At 45.8% G+C, this 21,285-nt stretch overlaps 5 protein-coding genes across 5 annotated transcripts; 1 reads left to right on the top strand and 4 right to left on the bottom strand.

The window, feature by feature from the left end:
- Positions 1–2,661: 2,661 nt before the first annotated feature.
- Positions 2,662–10,526, bottom strand: C8R40DRAFT_1163366 (nonmuscle myosin heavy chain b; the record flags this gene model as incomplete). The annotated part of the gene is made up of 26 exons (XM_046230363.1): positions 2,662–2,749; positions 2,809–2,888; positions 2,948–3,220; positions 3,279–3,823; positions 3,880–3,903; positions 3,965–4,225; positions 4,278–4,385; positions 4,439–4,513; positions 4,566–4,707; positions 4,760–5,970; positions 6,028–6,076; positions 6,116–6,252; positions 6,283–6,334; positions 6,365–6,370; positions 6,395–6,544; positions 6,569–6,628; positions 6,656–6,696; positions 6,718–6,736; positions 6,761–6,811; positions 6,839–6,920; positions 6,980–7,599; positions 7,648–9,308; positions 9,360–9,862; positions 9,918–10,102; positions 10,155–10,288; positions 10,343–10,526. The coding sequence occupies 26 exons, from the start codon at positions 10,524–10,526 to the stop codon at positions 2,662–2,664; spliced, it is 6,741 nt and encodes a 2,246-aa protein (XP_046080909.1).
- A 257-nt stretch (positions 10,527–10,783) lies between these two features.
- On the bottom strand, positions 10,784–12,909 carry C8R40DRAFT_713754 (uncharacterized protein). The gene is made up of 5 exons (XM_046235954.1): positions 12,241–12,909; positions 12,012–12,191; positions 11,422–11,961; positions 11,094–11,337; positions 10,784–11,038 (listed from the first exon to the last, which is right to left on the bottom strand). Exons 1-5 carry the CDS (start codon positions 12,794–12,796, stop codon positions 10,849–10,851), a joined length of 1,710 nt encoding a protein of 569 aa, XP_046080908.1. The 5' UTR covers positions 12,797–12,909; the 3' UTR covers positions 10,784–10,848.
- Positions 12,910–13,022: 113 nt separating this feature from the next.
- Positions 13,023–15,077, bottom strand: C8R40DRAFT_1163364 (glycosyl hydrolase family 71-domain-containing protein; the record flags this gene model as incomplete). The annotated part of the gene is made up of 8 exons (XM_046230362.1): positions 13,023–13,349; positions 13,404–13,564; positions 13,626–13,746; positions 13,807–13,869; positions 13,921–14,259; positions 14,316–14,610; positions 14,659–14,718; positions 14,767–15,077. 8 exons carry the CDS (start codon positions 15,075–15,077, stop codon positions 13,023–13,025), a joined length of 1,677 nt encoding a protein of 558 aa, XP_046080907.1.
- Positions 15,078–15,623: 546 nt separating this feature from the next.
- On the top strand, positions 15,624–17,322 carry C8R40DRAFT_1129041 (uncharacterized protein). The gene is made up of 6 exons (XM_046229123.1): positions 15,624–15,774; positions 15,821–16,245; positions 16,311–16,519; positions 16,572–16,614; positions 16,665–16,914; positions 16,969–17,322. Exons 2-6 carry the CDS (start codon positions 16,093–16,095, stop codon positions 17,097–17,099), a joined length of 786 nt encoding a protein of 261 aa, XP_046080906.1. The 5' UTR covers positions 15,624–15,774; positions 15,821–16,092; the 3' UTR covers positions 17,100–17,322.
- Positions 17,323–19,045: 1,723 nt separating this feature from the next.
- C8R40DRAFT_1058532 (uncharacterized protein) lies at positions 19,046–19,798 on the bottom strand (the record flags this gene model as incomplete). Its single annotated transcript, XM_046225210.1, has 2 exons — positions 19,046–19,486; positions 19,544–19,798. Coding segments are annotated over 2 exons (696 nt in total), but the record flags the coding sequence as incomplete, so codon positions are not given.
- Between the last annotated feature and the right edge of the window lie 1,487 nt (positions 19,799–21,285).

Raw genomic sequence — 21,285 nt, 5'->3', positions numbered from 1 at the left:
AACATGAAACTCTCAATGAATTTAGCAGACACAGCAACCAAAATGGACATATGATATTTCAGGTATGTACCTGAGGGCACACCAGGAGGAATTTGAGAAAATAGGGCTCGAAGACGGGTTGCAATGGATTGAAAATTTGAGGAAGTGGGTTACTGCCAGCATTCAACAATCTTAGACTATCTCATTGATCCAGATGGTGATAATGATTCTCAAATTCATCAATTGGCATAGAGAATTTGTTTTGAGGCTGCAAAAAGCATGTTACAAGGTGTAATACCAGCAAACATTGAATGCCACGTACCTCTTGTTGTGATCCCTCATTCCTCATCATAGTAGCTTCAAGCCTATTTAATGCTTCATATTCATCCTCTGGGGTATTGCGCTGACTTGTAATGGGTCTCATGAAATTTTGGATGAGTGAAAAACAGATGAATGGTGTGTGCGCAAGGGAGTGATAAAATTTCACATGGATCACCGCGAACTTCCATACTTTCAAATTCTTTGGCTTCAAGTCTTCAATGTAGCCTCAATAGCAGATGCAAGGGCACTGTACTAACATTTTGAGAGGTATTACAGCCCTTTCCATAACTATATGGAATTCGATTTTTTTGAAAACCTGTGAGGTTGTGTTTGGCAAGATCACATGTCAAGTTTTCACCCTCAGTTTACTTGCATGTGCTATGCGTTGATTCTCTGAAGATATGAGGGTTTGGGTACCAGTAATGTTTTGGGAACTGCAAGTTTCAGTGAAGAATATCTGCTACCACCTCGGGATGAAGAAATCTGTCATTTATCATATCCTTGTGCAGTATCGAGACCATGGATGACTTCGACCTGCCTTGTGTCGATAGGGCCGACCCTCTCTTTTGAATGACACTGATACTCACTATCTCTCTGCTCTCATTGATCTCTGACCTTGCATCTACTTGGATGAAATACAAGCAGAGCTAGAAAGATGTCACCGAGTTCATGTCTCAGTGCAAGCACTTGTACGTGCACTTCAAAAATTAAACCTATCTCTACTGCTTTTTTCGTCTTGGGCTTTGTAAGTGTATACATAGTCAGAGATACTGTAACTTCTGTCTCATGCGAGGTAATGTCCTCTTCATTCTCATCTGAGCTCGACATAGGGACTGAGTTAATAGAAACGATGTCGACAACGCGCAAATATCTATGAAAGCAGATGCACGTCTAAGAGAAGGTGATGCCAAACACAACCTTACAACTTTTCAAAAAAATCGAATTCCATATAATTACGGTAATAGCTGTAATACTTTAAATAGTTGTGACATAGGCATAATAACACTTCTTCCTATAACTTTTTATTGAAGTAAGCTAACCACATGGACGTTTCAATCAGGACTTAGAATTTTGCAATCGCAGGCCAATGAAATTAAAATCTCAATAAAATATTGATTTTTGAGCAAGATATCTATGTTGGAAGATAGACCTCGACAGATTCATAAAATCCGGCGAATATCGGCAAATATCTTGGCGCGCCTTCGGTACTGCAACCAGCTGTAAAAGATTTTCAAAAGAAAAACTGATGAAATTCTTTCAAAGAACCGTGCAGCAGTGTAAAATCCAGTGAGTAAAAGCACGTGGCAGGACATTTGATGGCAAAATCGAAATGAAGTTGAGTCTACAAAACCCTTCAACCTCTAAAGAGGTAGCGGGAATTACTTTCCCGTTCTCATCTGCAATAACAATGCCCACTTTCGTTCAACGCGAAGTTAAACACACTTAGAGGCATCAATGCACATCAAGGCTTATAAGGACCGTTTGCTGTTTCTATTTCCAACGCCGCAGCGCAGCACAGCGCATCCATACGCTTCGTACTGGCACAACCGGGCCCTACTCTCAAACCCGTTTCATTCGTAAGGCTCGAACCTCGCGAGTTACATGTCCCATTCTGGATCGGAGTATCTTCGGGCTCAATTTCAATAATCACAACATTTGCAAGTCGTATGAATGTGCATGCTATCTAGAATTAGCGGGCGAATGTGAAGCCGTTGTAGAGCATTAGTCTTTATCGCGCTCTTCGCTGTTGCAAAGCTTTTTAAGCTCTGCCTAAAGCCTTGGTTCTTCGTCCACCTACACTGAGTGTGTACTGCAACTTTGACCTCTTCCTCAATACACATGTACCCGGTGCAATTTACGATTCGGAGACCTGTCCTGCGACTATCCTAGACGCCGAGCAAGATCACTTATAGAACAGGCTGTTGTCTACCGCGGATGGATAGATATCAGGGTGACGAACGAATGTATAGCACGGATATTGGGCAATGCGATAGCAATTGGTCGCCACTAACAGTACAGCAGATACTCCGTTTCTACATTCACAACAATCTGATCGTCTCCTCTCTGACTGAAAGTTATTTTATGATCTACGTGTGCTATCATAGATGGGGGCAGGAATAGCGGGCTTGGTGCTGTCGATAAGATGGACTCATCTCGATCTCTCCCGAAAGTAGCACACGTTCCGACTCGAGCCTTGGTGTGAAGGTGTACAATAATGCATAAAATACAGTGCAGGCCAGTAAAATACATGTCCATACTAGTGCAATTATAATATCTACTGTATGTACAGAGGCATCGGATATATATCGCAGGAGACGGTGGAAATAAGAATACTTGTTCTAGTTTTTGAATTTTACATCTTCATTTGCGAGGTGAGCTAGTTGGTGAACCAAACGCAGAAGCCGGTCGATCCAGTCTATTCCGTAGCCGTTCTACTTCACGTTCAAGACTAGTATTGAGTCAAGTGAGTTATTGTCAAGAGATAGTACAGGATATAAGACAGCGTACTTGAGTGACTTTTGTTTATAATCAGCTGCTTCGCGCTCTGCACGCCGCTTGGCTGATTGAAGTAAGTTATCTTGGGTATGCTAAAAACCAAATGATGTCAGTCAATAAGATAATAGCGAAGAGGCAAGTATAACTGCACCAATTCATCCATTGACTTTCTCAAAGTAGCAAGCTGCATCTCATATCCTTTCCTTTCCTCGTCCAACTTTACCCTCTGACGATCGAGATCGAATTTGGAATCCCGAGACAATCGATGTGCGTGCCCTTTACCAGTGAGTTGGCTGGTAATCTCTTCAATCCGACTGTCAGTTTTGCGCGAGAGGGTAGCTGGTCGTGAGGTCGAAGCATAAGATTTGGTTTCAAGGTCGATTATGCGGACGTTGAGTTCTTTAACTTGATTTTCCAGGTTTGCCTGGTGGCGGAATATAGATGAGAAAAACAAACGATCAGTGAGAAAAATCCAAGCGTACATTGATACGATCTAGTTCAGAGTTATCAACTCGAACCTTGCCAAGCTCGATTTGACATTCATTCGCAAACGCTTCAGCTTTTTTCATGCGATCGAAAGCATTCGCCACTCTGTCTTCTTGCTCGTCCAATGACCTCTCCAGATCTTGCTTTTGTAGAAACAATTTCTGGAACTGTTGGTCCGTAGAAAGTTTGTGAGTATCGACGTGATCGAGCTTGATTCCCTCCAATTCAGCTTGTAGAGCTCGACGAGCTTTCTGGAGCAAAGCCCTATCTGCCTCGACATCGTCCAGCACCCCACGAAGTTCTCGAACTTGGGAATGGAGAGACACGATTTGGGATTGCTGTTCAGTCTGGGCGGCGGTCGACGCCTCGTATGCTTTGGAAACATCGTGAATCTTGGTTTCCAGTCGCTCCTTTTCTTTGCGCCATCCGCCACTGCTATAAACTTCATCGTCAAAGCGGAGTTGCAATTCATCATAGTCAGATCTGATTTTGCGATTGTCTTCCCTTAGGCGGGTGAGAGCGTCGCGTTGAGATTGAAGTTCTAGAAAAAAAACATGTTTATGGGCACATCTTTCCGTCAAAAGACTCCAAACTTGCCTTCGCTTAACTGGGCCAACTCAGCTGGGTCGAAAAAAGCGTGTGAGCAATAAATTGTCCTTAACAGTCAATAGTTTTGACATACCTTGGTACTTTTTCCGTGTTTGATTGCTAGCGAACTCGTGTTCTTCCAGGTCCTTCTGGTGTTGCGTCTTTTCGTCTTCGAGTTCTTCTGCAAGCCGTTGATTGAGCTCCACGAGATCAATGGAATCATTGCCTTCTTCCTGCAATTTCTTGTCTAACTCCTTGATTCGTTGGTGGGCGGCTCTTAGAAGGTCTTCGTTGGATTTCAATTTAGCGACAGTGTCAGTTTGTGCCTTTTCAATTTCTGACAAGGTTCGACGAACTACCAGACAGAAATCAGGATGAGGACAAACTAAAAAGTTGAGTACGCCTACCCGATGCCTCAGCCCTCGTGGCTTTCACACGGGCAATTTCTGCGTTTTCGAGGCGTTGCTGGTATGATTGTTCCTTGGCTTTGAAGGCTTCAGTGGTGGCGCGGAGATCTATAAAGATCAGATGCCGCTAGATTGATATAATTTGAGAATATAATACTGACCGGCTTGCATTGCTGAAGTTGTTGATGAAGCAATGTCATCTTCCATTTGTTGATTATGAATTTGACGTTTAAGCCCTGTTTACGAAGAATAAATAAGTGGACCTTTCGACATAAGAGACATTCACACCTGTTATTTCACTTCGTGCGACTTCAAGTTGAGCATTTGTTTCGGCCACTTCGGATTGTAACATCTTCCTGGCTTGCAAAGCTTCTTGGAGTTGAGTTCGTTGAGTTTCAAGATCAGATTGCATTGTGCGCTGTTGCAGGTGCTGGCAAGGCATGTTACATCAGAGCCACGAGCATGCAGGAAAAGCAACTCACCAAAGCCTTGCGAGTTTCTTCTAGTCTCGCATAACTTTGTCGTTCCTCGTCAATGGTCTTCTGGAATTTCGACCAAACGGCTTGTATGCCATCAATCTGAGCAGCCTCAGCCGAACGGCGAGCTTCAGCTTCCTCTTCGAGAAGTTCTGCCAGTCTCTTGTTCTCTTTGGCAAGGCGAGAACGGTACTGTTGCAAGAACTGTTTGGATCCGTCACTGTTCTCAAGATCAGCAGTCATTTCGCGGATAGATGTCTCAAGATGATGCCGGACGCGTTCAGAAGCAGCCATTTGTAACTCGAGTACCTGAACTTGCTGCTTCAAGGCAACGACTTGACCGTCTGAAGATTTTGTGATATCTCGAGGAGCTTCCCGCGAAGGATTTCGTTTCGATTTGGAGGATGGGGTAGAGAGACGGGCGTCATGTTTGGAGGATGGAACATTTCTAGAGGACAAATCACTTTTCAGTTCATCGTCAAGAAGCTGAAGTTCGTGGAGCAAGCGTGATTGGAACGTTGAATCTGATGGTCCGGTGTCCGTAATGAGCTTGCGGATATCTGCGTGCTGACGCTGGATACGCTCGCTCAATCTTCGCAACGCAGCTAGACGCGCGTCGTCCGACATACTAACCTGATCTTCCAGTTGCACTATGCGCGCTTGATACTGACGTTGTATCTTTGCTAAACTGTCCGCGGCTGGTGTCTCGTCAACCAGATGGTCGAGTTCAGCTTCCAAAGATTCTTTGGATTGCTGAGTAATGAGCAATTGTTGTGAAAGTTCTTCCGCGTGGCGGGAGGTATTCTGGAGCTCTGATTGCAGCCGGCGGACTTGCAACTCAACCTCTTGTCGTGCTTTTCGTTCCTGTTCGACGTCTATGACAGCTCGAGCCACTCGGTCCTCCTGGTTCCGGACTGCTTTTTCCTTTCCCCGCAATTCCATCCGCTCACGCTCCGTCTCTCGCAACAAATCTTCCGCCTCACTAGTAAGCCTAATTTTGGCTTTTTCCAACGATCGAATGTAGGCAGCATTCTTTTGTAGTTCCTCCTGAGCATCGGCGAGTTGGCGATCCGTGACTCGTTTGGCTTCTTCGAGAACATGAACATGCTCAACTATGGTCTTATCCTGCTTCGATTCAAGCTGCTTGATGTCCCATTCGCGGTCTTTTAAATCCTTGAGAGCTTTATTCAAATCTCGGTCTACCTTCACATTGTGATCTTTCAGCTTAGCGATTTCCGTTTTCTGGGCAGATAAAGCCTTTTCGACCTGAGAACGCCGCGTAGTTTCACTTTCGAGCTGTTTCTTGATGTTTTCGAGTTGCCTCTCCCTAGCTGTTTTATCCCGCTCGAGTTGAAGCATAACATCCTCAATGCCATGATACTTATTCTGCGCAGCCGACAATTGTCGATCTAAGCTCTGTATATCCGCAAATGAATGATAAGCAGTGGGGTATAAAAATGACAGGTTAAGTCTGCTTACCTCTTTTGCCTTTTGGACTTCTGCAAGTGCGGTTTCAGATTCAAACATACGAGAGCGAAGTGACTGTAATTCAGACTCCAACCCGCGCTTCCCTTTCTCTAGCTCAGATATGGCAAAATGTGTCTCAGCAACAGTGGACTGAGCAGCACTTTCCTGTTGGACTAGGTTGTCATAGGAGCCCTGCAGAGATACTAGATCACGAGCAGACTGTTCAAGGTCAACTTTAAGCTTGCCCTGGATTTCCAAAGCCGAATGGCGAGTGTCCGTAAGCTCCTGTTGCATCTTGACCACTTGTGAACGAAGATTGGTAAGCTCCAAATCTTTGCTTTTCTCAACCTCGTTCCGCCTCGTCTCTTCGCTGGTTTTGGTTTCGAGTAGGGTTCGAAGTTCATCAAGCTCAGCTTGTGATCGAGCCCGCGAAACGTCTCCTTGGGCACGGTCAGCTTTCTCAGCGTCTAATTCGACTGCAAGGGTGTCAAGGTCACTCTGTAGTTCGAGAATCTCCTTCGAAGCTTGCTGGTGCTCGACAGCAAGCTGCTCAAGCTCCTGTAGGAGTTCAGCAATGCGATCGTCCTTCTTCTGAATAAGGCTAGAGTAGTCGGTTACAGTATGGTCCATCTCAACAACTTGCTCTTTGGCTTGCCGAAGCTCCAGCTCGAGAGTATCTGTGCGTCCCCTAAGGATGTCCCTAGCGTAGCCATTATTAACATTAATGTTCTTTCAGTTTGAGCGGATTCGAAAACTCACTTGTTTCGCATCTCAACCTCAAGCTTGCCTTCCAATTCCTTCACTGCTATATCAGTGCGATCTCGAGCTCGGGATAAGTCTTCCTCTCGTTGTACAGCTAATCGTTTGAGATCTTCGCTGACTTTCTGAAGGGTCTCCAGATCATTGTGTAGTCGCTCGATTTCCTCGTTTTGATTGGCCAACTCGGCCAGGGTCTCTTCTTCGTGTAATCTCATCTGCTTTTGCTCGTTTTCTAGCCGGACCAGATGTTCAGCGGCCTGGTCAAACATGTCCCGCTGCTCAGCGTGACGTTGTTCACTGTCTTTGGCCATAGTCATTGCACGGTCGAGGTGGGACTGTAAGTCATCGATATCTGCTTGGAGTTCTGCGACTTCCTCCTCCAATTCCGCCTCGTGCTTTTTGCTCCTCTCTAAAAGTGTGTCTTTGTCGAGGTTAAGGGCTCTCTCCGCCTCGAGCTGATCCTCGACCTTGTTTTTCTCTGCTTCCAGCGTCATTTTCAAGTTCTCTAGGGCTTCTCTCTCTTGTTTATCACGTTCAGCTCGCTCTTTGTGGAGAACAAGTTCTGCCTCTTTCCGACGAAGTTCCTCGTCGCTCCGAGTAGCTGCGAGTAAAGGACGAACCTATTTGAAATTTCAACAGCCATCCGATGGGCAAGTACACATTCTTACCTTTGTATATAGCTGCCACCAAGGCCAGTCTCTTAATTCACCGTACACTCTTGCGTTACGCTGTATCGTTCGAATAGCGACAGCACGATTGAGTATTTTCTTGATTTGTCTTCGTGCCGTCCACATCCTAGCAACTGCCTGTAATTTCGAAAATAGATCGAACAGGAGCATGTCACGGCGTTCCTCGAGGTCTGCCAGGACACCAGCCTTGAAGAATATTTTTGACATTCCAATCTTGAAGATCGCTTCATCAAGCTCCAACGCACCGACCATTCTCCGACAGGCCTCACGACCGTCCATGTAACCTTTCGGAATGATACCAGGAGTAAGGACTTCATATCGTTGGCGAAATTCAACGAAGGGAAGTCTGTTTGGATATCCAAGACGAGCGATCCGAATACCTTCCAACACACCGTTGCAGCGGAGTTGGTCGAGTACCAGAGGCACATCAACACGCCCTGGCTTCTTGTTCGTATTAGGGACAATACAACGAACGAAATGAGGTTGCGTGGCCATCAGTTGACCCATGAGACTTGCGAGTTGCTCCTTATGTCGCTGCCCTACAGTCCTGAAGGCTCCTCTCTTGATACCTCGCTTCTTTCCAACAGAGAACATATTAGTTTGAGTTCCTGAAATCGGAGTATTGACGTGATCGGCAAAAAGGGAGGAGACATAACGCTCGGTCGAGGAGGCAAAGACTCGAGTCAGGTTATCATTCAACGGATCTTTGTTCTTTTCCAACCACCCATCTGTTCTGTATTCCACCTTCGCGGCGTAATGCTGCACCAAGAAACCCTGTTCAAATCGAGCAGGTTCGTACTTCTCTCTTCCAGGATGGCTTTGCTGGGGATCATCTGGATCCCCACCTACACCAGCCCATAGGCTGTGCAACTTGTGCGTGAATGTTGCGTCGGTGGCTTTAGGCATAATGCATTCCTCGTCAAGACAGCTGAGTATACCAATTGCCCCAGCGCTGCCACTAGATTCGATCAAATCGATAGTGGGTTGTAAATCGAGACCAAAGTTGACATAATCCCACTTGATACCTTCCCGTGAATATTCTTCCTGCTCTAAAACAAACATATGGTGGTTGAAGAACTGCTGAAGCTTCTCGTTGGTGTAATTTATGAGCAGTTGTTCGTAAGTGTTGACCTCGAAAATTTCAAAACCGGCGATATCCAGAACGCCAATGAAGGTAGATTTTGAGGAGGGTCGGTCCAGTGCTTGATTGATACGATCGACTAGGAGACCAAAAGATTTCTCGTAGAGTGTCTTCGATAATGCTGCAAGTTCATCTAGAGCCTGCTGGCCGGTGCGCGCTTGAGTCACCCATTCACGACCGGCAAGAACTCGCGGTCGAAGGACGGCTCGGGTAAATTCAACTGGCGGGACTCCAAGAAGGTGGCAGACGCGTTCTGCCTGGGAGGGATCTGGCATGACCGCGTCGTCAGCACGGGTAGACGTGACGACAATATTTCCTATATGTAGCACTGCAGCGACAATGCGAAAAAGATCATACTGCTCCGAAGCAGTAAAACCGACTACATCAAGTGCAGCTTTCAGAGCATACCACTCTTCCCGATCGTCGACACCGTCAACCTCCCGTCTGCTCTTGTTGAGAAATTCGTAATCCTCAACTCCGCCTCCAAGAAGTAGCTTATCTATGGGTGACAAGTCAGAGACAGTGGTAGCTGAATAAATATGCTCTTCACCTTTGAGATCGGATCCTCCAGCCAATAGATGATAGAATACATGGAAACTTCGTTCCGCTTCACTTCGGACAACGACGCGACTCTTCTCGAGGAGATACCAATCAATATTTGCCCCCGCAATACTGCCGTCCGGAGCGAAAGATATCCGTACGAACTTTCCGAAACGACTGGAATTGTTATTTCTCTGTGTTTGGGCGTTACCAAAAGCTTCCAGAATGGGATTCGCTTGTAATATCTGTCTTTCGAGGAGACCAAGCCTGCCCTTTGCAGTGAGTGCGAATCCACTGCCTGTCGTGGAAGTAGTAGACACATGTCCACGTTTCGTAGAATTGGTCCTTGGCAAACCAGTGGTGGGCATGGTCGAAAATGACTGTAAGCTAGAAAGAGTAGGCGAACGCGAATGCGAAGGGGTCGAGGGACCTTGATGTACGTCGGTAGCAATAGCAGCCAGATATTGAATAACTTTCTTCGTACTTTCTGTCTTCCCTGCTCCGGACTCACCCCTACCGGGGCAATGTGAATTGAGATGATACCATAGGCAAGTATAAATGTACTCACGTTATAAGAATACTTTGGTTCTCTCGTTCCTCACCCATATTGACCCATGCACGTTCGGCAACAGCGAAGATGTGGGGAGCATTTTCGTCCCTCCGTTTACTTCGATACTGATGCACAATTGCATCAGAGTATAAAGGCAGGCTTTGATAAGGATTGACCGCAACCAGGAATAAGCCCGAATATGTCTGCACAGATAGTCCTGAATGATTTGAGTAAAAGGACTGTGAAGGAACATACATATATGGCGCCTGATCCAAATCGCAGACGGAGATTATGGACGACGCTGGCTTCATTGAGAAAAGTAAGATCTGCGATGTCATCGACGCGATCGAACTTAGGAGGATTCATTTTCGACAGTGTAAACAAAGGAACTTTTCGAATCTGAAGCACCAAGATGAGCAAACTACTGTAAGGTCAGGATATACCACTTGCCTCCCCTCCGGCTGCCATTATAATATCACCATATTCACCGTCCTCGTTATGGACCCATCCTGCAAGATACCCCTCTTTGTCATCTGGAACCCAGACCCATTTCTTTTCATTGAACTCGGCCTGAGCTGCTGCTGCACGAGCCGCCTCTGCACTCTGGGAGTGCCTTGGTGCAGGCATACGAATGTGCAAGGAAGGTCTTCTCAATGCGTATACGACGTTTAATGGTCAAACTCTCGGTTGTTGACAGTTACGGGTGAGCAGATGAAGGAAGATCGTAAATGTCGTGAGTGCAGATTCTTTGGTCTACTTTGCACTTCTGCAAGAGTGACTCGAGGAAATACCCAAAAAAGAAAAGATGAACGCGTTCAACCGTCAACGCAGGATGAACCAATTGCCAAATTAGTAGATACCAGACGCAATGACGCTGATACAAGTGACTGTGGGAAATAAGTGAATTGCTACTACTTATGTACATACAATTCCAGTCGGGTTCACCGACTCAAAGTATTCCTGTCCAGGTCTCCACTAAGTCTATCACGCAAATCCCCATCTGTTCATTTGCAGTAGATGCTGCGTTCCCAGCAGATATCGGAATATACTGCTTTGTGATCATCTTGATCACTTCCTGCGCGACGAGTCCTCCGAGGAAAGCAGCCGTAGTTGGAAGATCGGCAGAAGGTGCACGAGCACTGCAAGATTATTTTGAGCACCGTCCGACACGTTCTCGAAGTGATTTCGACTTACATCTCACCACTAATGATAGACCAATCTGCCTCAGGAAGTTCAGTTCCAGGAGGTAAAAACGTCCTCACTTCAGCAGTCAGAAGGTCCTTGAGGTTTTTTTGATCCAGAATCCCTTTTATCGAAGTGTTGTTTGGTCCAGAAGTTGGATCAAAAAGGGGAAGAACACCCTGAGCCCTCAGTTTACGAGCTGCGGCGAGTGCAAGATGTATAGCAGCTTCCTTGGGATTCGTGGAAAGCTTGTCCGCTGCAAAGAAAGACCAGTGATCAGCTCTAGATTTGCGGAAACTATCAAAGGAGGCGTGTATTTCGAGAAGGGAAACCGGCTCACCCAAAAGCTCCTTTGATCCCGGATTGATATCCTTCCACTCTCTGCCTTTCAAGACCTTTAGAGCATGGGAGTTTTTGAGAAAAACATCTATAGTTACATCATCCACGTCAACTTGTCTTTTACTTAAATAATCTTTGAACACCTGCTTCTCCTTTTCCGATTGCGCCCTGTACAATTTCTGTAATTTAACATATTCTTCCGTGCTGGACTTCATGTCAGGGAGCGATGAAGTGAGTGGGAGCAGACCAGAGGTATACTGCGGTGAAGCCGGGTTGTTCTGAACAAATTGGGAAAGGGCCGAGATAAGGGCTGCGAAACTTGATGATGTCGAGGATGAAGGTTTCGATAATGAGTAGAGAGTGAAAAGCTCTCTCACTTCACTTGGTACAACAGTCGGCGTCCAGCACTTGAAAGCTTGCGCCTCAGCTTCTTCAAAGTTTTCTTCGTCGAACTTCCGCATCATCGCGCGAATGCGCTCTTTGAACGCTTTCTTCTCAGCTGAAGTGCGGGGACTACCTATACCCGATGAGGGACCAGTTACTGTAGCGATGGATCAGCAAAAGTCGTGCAAATATTTGAAATAAACGCGCCTTGTTCACGCTCGCGACGCCATTCTTCTAAAGCGCGAACGAGGATGACGGGGAAAGGAATGTGTGCGTGGTCCGTGATGTCCATGGTATCAAGCGGAAGAGACATTGCATATTCAAGAAGAGCAGGAAATGCCTGGTCAATCCGTAAAGACGCAGAAGTTTCCGAATGAGATTCGATGACTGATGATTGGTAAGTGATTCATGTATCCACAAGCCGATCGATTATTACCTTGGTGTTCCCGATAATGAACAGAAAATTCAGCAAGAAACCCTGCGCTGTTTACAACGACGAGATGTGTTTCTGGCCATAACAATGCAGCAAGATCATCGAGGACGTCCGAATCTACGTTGTGAGCAACGACAATGTTGAATGATTTCAGCCACCCCTGGTCATTTTTTAGTACTTCATCGATATCCCGCACGTCCGCAACGCCCTCGACCCCATCGTTCATTTCCACCAGTCCTTTGACTGCTTCCTCAGCTCTAGACTTGCCAATACTCTTTGAACCGTCCAGAAAGAAGTTGTTGCCAGCATCGGCCCCAGTAACAGCTTTATCATCCATAACGGTAAAGTGACCTAGTCCTGGTAGGACGAGATTCTTAAGAATGCTCGTTGCCGTGGCCGTAGCCGGAATGACCAATATACGAGCAGATTCGAGCGCGGCTTGTCCTGAGGCAGCCCAAAGTCGAAGTTGTCGGTCATATCGACGTGTTTTAGCATCAGGTGCTCCAGATGGTGCTTGGATGGATGTAGTAGCAGTCTCAAGCGGTTGGGAATCGTTCATCCTACTATGATGGATGGATAGAATAACGCAAGTTCGTGATTTATAAACCGCACGATTAATCCCGGGCCGACTGACCTCAGGTGCTCACTCGACGTACTCAGACTTCCACTAGATATACAAGTCAAAGAATGATACAACAGTAGACCTTGTGCTACAGATACAACAGCCGTGATATTATGCTACATCTTCAGGTTATGAAAGGAATAAGTACAGAAAACAAGATTATTCAAACCACACATCCATCACCCGCACATCCCACCCAAGCATTGAAGTTGAATTGTTGTGGTGTTTTGACAAATGCAAAACCCATGTAAGCCGCGTTCAGATCCATTACGGTATCGTTTTCACGCTCAACCACAGTGCGCATGCTTACACTGTCCATTGTGTCCGGGACCGAAATTGGGATGGTGAGCTTACTAAGGCCAGCAGGAACAGAAAATGACTGTTGAGCGAGTGGTGAGTCCGTGGAGGAGTTAGAAGAGGATGGGATAATTTGCAGAGTGACGTTGGCGGGTTGAGATAGAAGAGTGACGGCCCACATGGCGTCTAAAACCTGAACATCGTTGTTCGGAAACGGTTCATAGTATACAGAGAGATGACCACGTACCAGTTCGCTACCTGGTACGCTGCCAACAGTATCTGACGTCGCGTCAGCAGAAGCGGGATGCGTACGAGACCACACCACGACACGTTCCTCGTTGGAGGATACAGAAGGATATGTACCAGCTTTGAAAGCAGAGGCGTAATATGATGTTAGAGAAAGCCAAGCTACATCGGAAAATTTGAAAAAATTAGGACGATTGAGCATCATCTGAGACAAAACACGAACCAGTATGGTTCATCCCATCGGTCCATACTTCACTCCCGGTAGGTAAAGCGCCTTCGATCGGACCCACGTAATGTGACTCTCCATAATCATTCCACGAGATTATTTCCACAATATCTACTTGCTCGGAGATAGAAGGTTGTATGGAGGTCGCGTTCAAATCTGAATCAGTTCCAAGAGGGACCTGAGCAGGAATAAGGGATTCCCAGCGTTTAGAATAAAGATGCTGGTCTGCAAGATAAAGGAACTGAACGTAGTGAGTTTACAGAATGACGATGCGATCCCAGAACCAACATACATTTTTATTAAAAGAATTTTTGCCGAAATGAGTAAAGAACCAAGGAGAGACCGCAGCTATGTAGACATTGTTCGATGTGTTCCCAATAGATGCGTTAAGAAATTGGCTGTCCGAATCAGTCGAGCCGATGAAATTGCTTAGCGCATCCTCAAGACTCAATAATCCAGATGCTGTGTCCGAAGACGAAGAAGTTTCGCCTGTACCGAGGAGATTGGAGAACTTCCCAATCGCGTTTGTAGTGGTGTTGACCCCCAGAAGGTTCTTGAGAGTCGAAGAGAGGGAGTTGGAGGATGAACCAGTGGAATCAGTTGTTAGCTCGACTGGCCATCCGCCGTTCCACTGAGAGGTGAAGCCTTGTCAGTATCATGTATCCAAGGTAGCGTAAAACCACACACGTTGAAGGTCCCGTCTACAACTCCCTGAAACTGGGACATCTGATTCGGAGCGACAAAGAAGGATGGGACAAAAGTCATCTTGCCCTGTAAGTCAGGATGTTGTGTAAACTGAGAGCGCCAGCCATCGACGACTGAGGCTTGGCCAAATTTGCACGATTCGCCGGCAAAGGTGGACACAAGGGGGAGCTGCTCAGACGATCCGCGCGTGTATCGAAGCTGGTTTGGATGAGAAAGATACGTGGTGACAAGAGTCCGCAAAGAAGCAGCATCATTTGCGGTCGAGCAAGGAAGAATGCTAGAAGCATATGAGAGAAGCTAGACGGGATAATACTAAATTTCGTACGACATATCCAGAGAAAGAAACATCTTGAAATCCAGAGATGAGGTTTGGGCAGCCGCGTAGCTACACAAATTTTAGATACAGAATAATCATAGACTTTCAGAGACTTACGCGTCTGCCACCCTCGCCGGTTGCCAATCATCAATACCCATGTTGAGTGCAAAGCCGTCTATGCCAGAAGAATGGGCCAGTTTAATGTCGTTGAGCCAGTCTTGAGAAGTATATGGAAAAGTGTTCCCAACCATGTGGTGAGCAACGACGTATTTGTTGTTCAATGTCGACGCATTATTAGATGATGAAGTCGCAGACACTGTCGAGCTTGCTCGAGTAAAAAGTCGTGAGGAAGTGTGGTTCGGAAAGTGAACAGGTAACGCATCAGCGAAAGCAAAGAACGAGAATATAGAGAGTGTAAGAATCTGCATGATCGTAAGAATTCGTAAGGCTCAGCCAAAAAGAAAGGAGGATGAAGGAAGGAGGTGCTGTGTGGGAACAAGACGTACCTCATAACTATAAGCGTTGAGAGTACAATGGTGAAAGTACAATGAACAAAGCGAAAACAAGCGCCAAACACGTTCAAACAAGCGCCCGATTATTGTTCTGTTTTTTACAGTGACGCGCAAATCAAATCCACACCCCCCGATTTGGAAGGCCTTATGTCACCAGCCTAGAACCGTAAAATCTGTTGTTCCGCTGCTCAGAATTATCGAATTTTGAGGGTTCAAAGAGCTTATATTGCCACAAGCAATTCTATATAGTAGATTTGACTTGCTTGACAGTGTGTAGCATACAAAACTGTTCATAAAAACAGTTAAATCACAAAATTTCCAAATCGGGGGGTGTGGATTTGATTTGCGCGTCACTGTACATATTTACAATCAACACTACAAAAAATTATGTGTTTGTCCCTGCTTGGTCCAATCATTCCGATTGGCTAGACAAATTTTGTCTTAACATAAGTTCATGCGCGTCGTGTAGGGTTCAATTGACATCACAGGCGAAGGAAGTGGGCGGAGCAGAGCGACGCCCCGAGCGTAATTAAGCTGTGCATTGCACGGGTTACTGCTAGTGATATGTACATAATTACTAAAAACCGAACTACATACCATTGGTCGGTACTAGGTATGTCCTTGGTTATTTCTTCCGTATACTGCCCTGATGCCAGTAGTGCAATGTCACGCAATTACTATTGAGGGGCTCTTATAGATCTAGACTTAGTGGGTAGAATGGTAAAGTTGGAGAAAGGAAAACCGGCGTATCCAGTATCTATGTTTCCCTCTTATTTAAAACGTTCTCATGCATTTATTCACTACGAATTCATGGGATTCTATCGGTCTCAATTCCTATAGACTTACATTCTCCAATTCAGTGGCATTTATTCCTTGACAACGCGCTCACTCCCTCAAGCTCATCATTTTGGGAAGAGTAGCCAGCCACGTCATGCGATCTCATTTCACTGTTGTTACCTCCGTTGCTCTTTTCCTGACCTCCTTGACAAATGGGGTGTCAGTTGGTGACCTTCCTGCCGCAATAACTGGAACATACAATGTCTCCTTTCTTCTAGCGGAAGTACCAATTGCTCTTGCTCAGTCGGTATGTCTCTAGCATGAATCCCCATTGCAGCTGAGAATTGAAATGAGACTTTATTCTGGAAACAGTTCGTTCCCACTTCGTACACCCTCCTTCCTCCCAACGAAACTTTCTTTCCCGGTATCACCGACGGAAATGTCCCTCTTTTCTTAGAGCTAGGGCGGGAAGCAAATGCTGGCCCCCCCTTGCTCAACTTCGAGAATTTCCAAGAAGCCAAGCTTGAAGTTCCCAATGTTCAGCGACTCAGCGATTCTGAGATTCCGTTCCTGTACAAAAGGTCAATCTTAAGCACTTCCCGGCTTTTGTCAACTGTAACTCATTGCCTTCAGGTGGATCGCCGTGGACAACCAGCTCGATGTTTTTGGCTCATTGGTACAAAAGTCTTGCAATAATGTCTTGGTGATACTTAAGATTGTTTACAGACGGATTTTGGTTTGAATACCTCCTTCAATTCATTCTCTCCAGCAAATAGCAGCAATTCGACTGTGTACGATTATTCCATTGTGAGTGCTATTGATGCGACACTTGAACCGTTACTTGAAGGCGAAAACTTGAGATGGCCTTTGGAGACGTATGAGCGTATTGGTGGAATGCCCTGGTTTGCGGAATATCTCACCTGTGCACAACATTTCTACAATTGGACGGCGCAGGACGGAACATCTTTTCTTCGTGGTACGCAGACATTTGAGGTTTGCGTGTGGAAAGCTAATTCAAGGCACTGCACAGGAAATATTACTCTTCATCCCCCATATGCAGGCCCTGGAGTTTTCAATCCAGTCACATATCCAGTTCAAGGCATAAACGGCGTGTTTGAATTCAAGATCGTGGGTCCTTTGATTTGCGAGGAGTTTGTTTAGTACAATGTCAGGTTACCCATGGGCCATTAGAGGGTATACAGTACATGGATACCCTGTAAAATTCATTGTATTCTGATCATTCTGGGATGGGATGTACAGATATACCACCTTCTGTGACACCATATACGAGATTAGGATACGTCTTCGAAGACATCGCAGGTACATACTATAGTAATTGGCCCGAATAAGCCGACCTAACTTGAATACACACTTTTTACACGTCTTACTTATGTTGAGCATACGTTCGGCTTCCCAGTTGACGGGGAGACTCGATGCCTCGGTCAGGCTTACAGACTCCTATCCGACGGGACATTCGGCGCCAACACGCGACACAGTTAACTCGACCCTTCAGCTAGGGATACAAGCTACCCTCTCGCTCTTTCGAGTCTCGTCCTCTTCTCCGAGCTCGGCGTTACATGCCTACGGAGCCCGGTTTCGCACCTTCCTACACCCGTACTGAAAATAACATGTAAGCTAACTGACACGCTGCCTCAATTAACAAGAATGATATCCGACGCCGACGAAGCCCTGGGCTAATACCTAGAGTCTCAATTTTCCTCTCTACTCTAATCACAGCCCCGATCACCCAAGCCATTCGCATTGCAAAAAAATATGCAAATTGCTTCACTTTGGCTTGCATCGTCTTACAGGAGGAGTGGCCGCACAGCAACAGTTCTTGCAATATGACATTAGGTGTTGGAGGCTTGATTCCTCCTTAGGCTCTTCTCCCTCCCCCTCTCTGCCTTTCCTCTTTGTTGCCTTAGTATTTAGAACAGTTCAAGAATTATATATTATACGGGAGATAATACACTGTTTACACCATTTGCATCGTCATTACCTAACCTATCATCCGTTTGATGCTCTTGCCGTCTCCTCCGAAACAGGACAGATTTCAATCGTGAAAAGTCCCAAACCCAAACTTGTGTAACTGTATCCAGACTTATATCTATTGTTCGAGGGACTGCAGTAGTCCCTGCTCGCCATATGAAGTATTCGTAATTCAATGCATAAGAGTTATCCAGATGTGCTTCAATACTAGAAACCGCGGTGAGGTATTTACTGAATTTCTCGGGATGTTGATTATTCGTCCAAGCCCATTTCATCAGCGCGCGCCAAACAAGAGCTGGGACTTGAAGTTTTACCTGGCGATTATTGGTTCGCAGCCAGCGCAAGGCCTCGCTGGGGCCAAGTGATACTTCAACCCCATTATAAGTAAACTTTGGATGAAACCCACAAGCGACTATAGCAAGTGTGATCTGAAAATCAGACGGTGTTTCCATTGATAGACCTAAGGAGACAGTTCGAAACTTGAATAGGTGAGGATTAGACCAAGCCGATTCTTGATTCCCAACTCTTATTTGATGCATCGCTGCTCGAAATATATTCTCCAAGTGATCCAAGTCCAAATCCCTTTCTTTATGATGAACAATGGGAGAAACCAAGGAGAGCAAGTGGACTAATAAGTCCTTATAAGTTTTGAACCCGTAAAGGACTGATCGTGCTTTGGAAGTGGAGAGTTTCGGGGTCATGCTGAAGGTGAAGGCTCCCAGAGAGCGAAAGATGATCTCTTTAGCTGACACACTTGAGGTCGACTCTGCGAGCCACCAAAGGGCATTGAATTCGAAAGTCTGATCCCCTTTGGACTGCCAGCAAGCTGTGGAGCGCTCTGCTTCCTTCAAGGAATGGATCAAATGTTGTGGAGAATCGTTGTGCCCTCCCTCCTCTTTATCCATCGCTGTATTCACATTCTCGTGCCATCGTTGCTCCAGAAACTTTATGAATGCACCGCGGAGTAATTGATATGCAAAGTAAAGCAAATCGGTGAATGTTGTGCGATATGAGCACTGGACAACAAACAAGGGAAGGACGCTTGCGGTAAAATAGAGAATCACAACAACTGCAGTGATGCTACCAGTGATGTAGGTCATGAGAGTGCTAAGAGGGGCAAGGAAAATGACAAGACCCGCAAGAAATAGAATAAGAGAAATATGAAGGAGAACAGGCAAAAGACCAATAATGGTCTGAACACGCCATTTTATGAGCCCATCAAGGCGAAATTGACGGATAAATACTCGTTGACGAGGAGTACCTGTGATAATTGACATGTACTGTCGGAGCCATTGCTTTGCAAGTACTGCAAAAAGTGCCACGGTGAGTGCAATCGAGAGACTAGTGAACCAGAGTCCATTGACCCACAAATCACTAATTGCTGGAGAGAAGGATGTGTTGGTTGTGGGAACATTAGAAAGTGCAGTCATGTTTGAACCAGTCCGCATCAATGCAGTGAGCTCGCTCAGATATGACGATGAAAGTTGCGAGTAGTCTTGAGATAACGACTGGGAGGTTTGTGCAACGAAAGTAGTCAGGACGGCCGAAAAAAGACCTGCCTTTGATGCATGGACAGTGAGAACGAGATTCTTGAGAATAGACAATCATTGACATACAAAAACAAGCAAGATGTCAAGGCTATCACCAAGCTCCCCAACCATATCATTGTCAAAAGCTGCGGCTTCATCGAGGTATACCCACCACACCCGAGCTTCCTCGTCTAACTCGTGGTATCGCTTGTCCTGAGGGTATTTTAAACGATAGTCATAGTTGGCTGGAACAAGCGAGTTACACAAGTCAAAGCACTCCTCAATATTGACTTTGAAAGTCCTTACCCGCTGACGTATTTTCACGGACAACTTGTTCCCCATTCAAGCCAAATCGGAAATCCTTGAATGTTTTCCCATGAACCTGGGCATCCGCTCCCTTTGCGGGAAGAGATTTCGGGTGTGGTTCTGTTTTTGATTGAGTCGACGGACGCTCGTTTTGTGTGATTGGGGAATCTGGGCTACGACTCTCTCTGATTTGAGAAGATCTAACATCAGCTGAGGTAGAATGAGATGTCGACGTTGGCGCTGCCTGCCAATGGCTCCCCTGGCGTTCTTTCATCATGGAGTGCATGTCGCTGATAACAGAGAGCATTTCCCGCATCATTTGGGTTTCCGAGAGCTGGGGGACCCTGTCTCCGCTGGTGGGGGAGGACAAAGAAGCGTTTGAGTTCTCCAGAGAGTCTGATTTCATTGTTTGTGTTCCAGAAGCAGCCTGGGCAGATAAAGGAAGCAATTTGAGAGAAACCCCTACGACTAGCACAGTAAGTACATATTTATGGACTCCGAATCAGAATAGATCCATCATTTAGGACGTCTACGTCTGGGCGCGTAAAATGACAGCGACAGGTGGATTGATGATAACGCCGTTTGGAAGTGAGTACTGAAGGGCAATTTGGGAAACAACGTCGGTGGCAAGTCGGTGGTGTATGGTCTTGTATGGTAGGCACTCATGTGATGTGATGTGTGGCGTCAAAAGGCCAAAAGAAATTAATTTGTTGGAACTCGATTTGCGTGTTGTGTAAATGAGACTGTCAGTGCAAGCCGATTCCTTACATATGTGTGCAAATCTAGGCTAGGAGATTTTTCAATGCTCTTTACTAGAGCCACAGTCACAAAAAATGAGCATTACTGGGAGGGGCAAGTATGTAACATTCATATGATTGCCCGAATTTAAGTGAGCAAAATTCTATGGAATAAGTCAAGTACAGCCTGTACAGGAACTGAACTTAAGATCAGTAAGAGATTCAGGATTGTTTCTGGTACCTGCCTTTATAATGCTCACTATCCGTATACAATAAGTACATAGGTTTGAGCCGGATCTGGACGTATGTCAGACTCGTCACTCCAACGCTTGACAGAAACGACGAATACGGATTCACTTGTTGGACAAATTAGTCAATTAATAAGTTATATAATAACTGAGGGTGGAAATCCATATGGAGAACGAACCTTTCTTTCTCCCGCCAGTAAATTCCAGCGCCCAAATATTGTGATCTCGAGGCCAGTATAAATGGCTTTTTCCATCGCATATTTGAGGATGAGATTTGGAAAATCGGTTAGCGCTTGAAAATGAATCCCAATGCGGCTCAGTATCGAGCTGAGAGGTTCAATCCCCCATATGCAGGCTCTGGTGTTTCCAATCTAGTCACGTATCCAGTTCAAGCCGGAAATGGCGTTTTTGAATTTTGGGACGTGGGCCTTTCAATTTCGAGGTGTTTGTCTAGCATAACGTCGTGTTACACCACGGAAGGTATGCAGTACATGAATACACTGCGAAAATTCATTGTATTCTGCTCATTCTGGAATGG

This window comes from Lentinula edodes, assembly GCF_021015755.1.
Source record: "Lentinula edodes strain Le(Bin) 0899 ss11 chromosome Unknown C8R40scaffold_51, whole genome shotgun sequence".
Classification (NCBI taxonomy): Eukaryota; Fungi; Basidiomycota; class Agaricomycetes; order Agaricales; family Omphalotaceae; genus Lentinula; species Lentinula edodes.
This window is presented reverse-complemented; position numbering and strand designations above follow the sequence as displayed.

Excerpts from the sequence above, each read along its gene's own strand:
- C8R40DRAFT_1129041 (XM_046229123.1), top strand. The coding sequence starts at position 16,093 with ATGCGATCTCATTTCACTGTTGTTACCTCCGTTGCTCTTTTCCTGACC. Across the intron at positions 16,520-16,571 it reads ATTCCGTTCCTGTACAAAAG|GTGGATCGCCGTGGACAACC; the intron begins GTCAATCTTAAG and ends CATTGCCTTCAG. Across the intron at positions 16,615-16,664 it reads TCGATGTTTTTGGCTCATTG|ACGGATTTTGGTTTGAATAC; the intron begins GTACAAAAGTCT and ends GATTGTTTACAG.
- C8R40DRAFT_713754 (XM_046235954.1), bottom strand. The coding sequence starts at position 12,796 with ATGAACGATTCCCAACCGCTTGAGACTGCTACTACATCCATCCAAGCA. Across the intron at positions 12,192-12,240 it reads TCATTATCGGGAACACCAAG|TCATCGAATCTCATTCGGAA; the intron begins GTAATAATCGAT and ends ACCAATCATCAG. Across the intron at positions 11,039-11,093 it reads TCTATCATTAGTGGTGAGAT|TGCTCGTGCACCTTCTGCCG; the intron begins GTAAGTCGAAAT and ends ATAATCTTGCAG.